At 41.6% G+C, this 4406-nt stretch overlaps 1 protein-coding gene across 1 annotated transcript in view; it reads right to left on the bottom strand.

Annotated features, from left to right (window-relative positions):
* Window positions 1-3191: 3191 nt before the first annotated feature.
* Window positions 3192-4406, bottom strand: part of abcc10 (ATP-binding cassette, sub-family C (CFTR/MRP), member 10) — a 30447-nt gene continuing 29232 nt past the window's right edge. Inside the window, exons 22-23 of the mRNA XM_039808757.1 lie at window positions 4345-4406; window positions 3192-4172 (exon numbers count right to left, since the gene is read on the bottom strand). The exon at window positions 4345-4406 is cut by the window's right edge and continues 51 nt beyond it. Of these exons, the coding sequence (XP_039664691.1) occupies window positions 4037-4172; window positions 4345-4406 (198 nt within the window). The 3' untranslated portion in view covers window positions 3192-4036. The remainder of the gene's footprint in view (window positions 4173-4344) is intronic.

Below are 4406 nucleotides of genomic sequence, written 5' to 3'. Positions count from 1 at the left end.
ACACACACACACACACACACACACTCAAAACCAAGACAGAGCAGACAAACATAAACCAAACACTCCCCCTCTGACAACTTGATAAGCATGTTAACAATAAAAAAATGCTGACCTGTGCCAAGGGAGCGGCAGGCGTTCCCTGTGTGAGTCACTCCGATTACAGTCGCTCGTTGATCACAAAGACTTTCGCCTGTGTGAATCTGGACTGGAAAGAAAAGGAGTTCAGTGGCATTCACACAGTTATGTTGTTATTGTACATGGAAAGGTACAGCTGCATCTCCCGATGATTTTGACGTAAGAACAACTCTGTTCTCAGGCGAACCTGCTGAAATAGAAACGGGTGCGACGACAACGGTTATTATAAAAGAAACTGGTTTATTACCAGTTATAAAGCAACGGTGTCGACATAACAAACAACAGAAATCCTTGACGAATGATTCGTATGTCGATATGTTAAACATATCGTCATACGTTACACATATTGAACATACAGGTTTAGTCCGGTGTATTCAGTGGCTCTGAATTGTTCAGTATAACAATAATGCATGTAGTAATACCAGAGGTACATCCAGAAAAAAAATAGTTTGTTGTAGGTGAGTATTTTAATCTAAATTTGATTTCCAAGTTTACATTAGAGCTGCAACGATTAGTTGATTAATCCATCGAAAGAGAATTAATCTGCAACTATTTTGAAAATCTGTTAATTGTTGGGAGTAATTCTTGAAGCAAAAATACTTGATGGTTCCAGGTTCTCAAACATGAAAGTTTGCTGTTTTTCTTGATTTTACATACAGTGAAATTAGTATTTTGGGGGATTTGGACATTTAAGGATATCGCATTTCCATCACATTTATTTTAAAGTGCTCATATTATGCTTTTTGGCTTTTTCCCTTTCCTTTATTGTGTTATATATCTTTTTTGTGCACGTTATAGGCTTCCAAAGTGAAAAAGCCCCAAATCCTCCCCAAAGGGACTTACCATCTCCAACAGAAAACACTGTTCACCAACTGCTCCAAACAGCTCTATTGTAGTCCAGCCTTTACTTCAGAGACAGACGTGGTCACTTTGTAACACACGTTATAATGCTCGCCTAGCTGCTAGCATGGCACACCCTCATACTCTGCTTCTGACTGGCTAGTAGTCCTTACCTAGGTACTGTCAGGGCACGCCCTCATACTCTGCTTCTGACTGGCTAGTAGTCCTTACCTAGGTACTTTCAGGGCGCCCGCCCACTCTGCTTCTGACTCGCTAGTAGTCCTTACCTCGGTACTGTGGGGCCCGCCGGCACCCTCATACTCTGCTTCTGACTGGCTAGTAGTCCTTACCTAGGTACTGTCAGGGCACGCTCTTCAACTCTGCTTCTGACTGGCTAGTAGTCCTTACCTAGGTACTGTCAGGGCACGCCCTCATACTCTGCTTCTGACTGGCTAGTAGTCCTTACCTACGTACTGTCAGGGCACGCCCTCATACTCTGCTTCTGACTGGCTAGTAGTCCTTACCTAGGTACTGTCAGAGCTCGCCCTCATACTCTGCTTCTGACTGGCTAGTAGTCCTTACCTAGGTACTGTCAGGGCACGCCCTCATACTCTGCTTCTGACTGGCTAGTAGTCCTTACCTAGGTACTGTCAGGGCACGCCCTCATACTCTGCTTCTGACTGGCTAGTAGTCCTTACCTAGGTACTGTCAGGGCACGCCCTCATACTCTGCTTCTGACTGGCTAGTAGTCCTTACCTAGCTACTGAGCATGTGCGACTCCCAACAAAGATGGAACAGAAGTGAGATGTCTCACTCTGTAGCTAAAACAGGGAGCTCAACACACAGGGTGAAAAGAGGAGCTGCAGCAATGTGCAGTACAACAAAAATATGTTTTTTTAACATTAAACCATGTAAACCTATTCTGATATAACCTCTAAATACAATTATGAACCTTAAAATGAGCATAATATGAGCACTTTAATGTATTATTTTGACAGGCCTTTTTCATGTTTCCTAAAGTTTTACAGTTAAACATCGATGATGAAAACTAAACTGCAAAGTGACTCATCATTAACTCCTGACAAAGGAGCCAGATAGAGATTACAGATTAGATCATTCAAATCAAATTTAGACTGTTATTGCTTCATCTCTGAGCAAATTACAAAGAACAGGCTACTAAACTGTCCTGCAGTGACGTCTGACATCATTTACACCGGTATTTTTCCTACATAAATCACAAAACTGAGGGTCTTTGATAAATGCCTACTCAATTAAAATCATTTCCACAGTCTGGGATCTTGTGGAGAGTTCTATAACCGTCTATATTACCATTATTACCATAGCTAACAGAGAATGTGCATTTTTATACTTCTTCCTTTTCACAATTATTTTCCCCAAATATCTAAATGTGAGCGCAACTAATGTCCCCCATCAGCCACCGTAAATGGTTTATAGCAGCCTATAACTGGTTGATTTCTTTCCCCAGTGCATGCTTAGTGAAAAGAAGAAAAATTTAAGAAAATAGAACCCTGAAACTGCTCCACACAAAACACTGAATCAACAAATAAACAGTAAATATTGTCAGATGACGACGGAGGCCAGTTAAAGGTCCTATTACATGCTGCTTTTTGGATGCTTTTATATAGACCTTAGTGGTCCCCTAATACTGTATCTGAAGTCTTTTTTATATAGACCTTAGTGGTCCCCTAATACTGTATCTGAAGTCTCTTTTATATAGGCCTTAGTGGTCCCCTAATACTGTATCTGAAGTCTCTTTTATATAGGCCTTAGTGGTCCCCTAATACTGTATCTGAAGTCTCTTTCCCGAAATTCAGCCTTGGTGCAGAATTACAGCCACTAGAGCCAGTCCCACAATGAGCTTTCCTTAGGATGTGCCATTTCTGTGTCTGTAGCTTTAAACGCTATCGAGGAGGAGAGAAAGCAAGCCATGATGTCATTCTCTCTCTCTCATGGATGGGCCAAATTCTCTGGGCGGGCAAAGCAGAGAAAGGGGAGGTAACCTTGCTCCTTATGACATCATAAAGGGAAGATTCCTGATTGGCCCATCTGAGCTTTCATTTTCTCAAAGGCAGAGCAGGATACCCAGGGCTCGGTTTACACCTATCACCATTTCTAGCCACTGGGGGACCATAGGCAGGCTGGGGGAACGCATATTAATGTTAAAAAACCTCAGAAAGTGAAATTGTCATGCCATGGGACCTTTAACTGCTTGTAGTAATACATTTCAACAAATCAAAGCAGGACAAATTGTTAATACACCAATATGCAGTGCAAATGTATTCCTTCATAGAAAAAGGTCCCCAAAAAATGAGATCAAGGAGTCTTTTAAGGGAAGTGTAGTCTTTAGTATACCGAGAAAAAAATCAGGCTTGGTGAGCAAGGTTCCAGGTTTGGACCCACTGGCCTTCTATGTTGAGTTTGCATACTCTCCCTGTGTAACCTCAGGTTTCTCGGGTTCTCGGGCTTCCACACATTGTCCATTAATGCAGATTAGGTTCATTGTTCACCTTAAATTGCCCGTAGGTGTGAATGTGAGCATGAATGGTTATCTGTCTCTGTGATGAACTGGCGACCGTCCCCCAGGGAAAAGGAAATTAACATTCAGTAAACATTCTTCTCTAAAGGTAGCTTCCCCCTTATATATTCTATAATTTTTTCTCTGCCATTATGTATACATAAACAAGTTTTCCATGTCAGCTGGGATCGGCTCCAGCCCTTACCCGCGACTGAATAGGAAAAGCAGGAACAGAAAATGGATAGAAGTTAAGGACAATTTCAAATAATGCTATGTAAACATTGAAATTATCTATTAAAAATAAACTAAATGTCAGCACAAAATAAGAAAATGATCTGCAAATCTATATCATCACATCCCGGTCCAAACAGAAGGCATTCCCCGCTCTTCTGCTCCAACAGTGCGTGCTGTGAAAGTCGTAAAAGTTTCTGAAGTAGGACGGTGCTGAAAAATAGGCAGCGAGTTCTAAAAAATATTTAAAAAGTAAATCTTTTTTTCCTTCCTTCCAGTGTCTTTTAAGTCATCTCATTCTCCTCTCTGACCGACCAGCCTTTGGAAGATGGAGTGGTCAGTTTGACAGAGAGCAGCCGGGGTGTCAAACTCCACCACCTTCCCAGCATGCATCACCAGCACCCTGTCACAGTCCATGATGGTGTTGATCCTGGAGACAAAAAAAAAAACACAAAAGATATTTTCCTACATGTCCATGTAAAGAATGAGCCCAGAGTTTAAATTAAGCGTTTTACCTAATTCTGTAACATCCATCCATGGCTGGATGTAATAATATATAGCCTTGAAAAATCGACAGGATTTTAAATCAGAAAAGCTTTCACCTGTGTGCGATCGTGAGGACGGTCATGTCCTGAAACTTCTCTCTGATGGTCTGTTGCAGCAG

Source organism: Perca fluviatilis, chromosome 1 (genome assembly GCF_010015445.1).
Source record: "Perca fluviatilis chromosome 1, GENO_Pfluv_1.0, whole genome shotgun sequence".
Lineage (NCBI taxonomy): Eukaryota > Metazoa > Chordata > Actinopteri > Perciformes > Percidae > Perca > Perca fluviatilis.
Note: the sequence above shows the minus strand (reverse complement) of the source record. Positions and strands in the feature narration are given on the sequence as shown.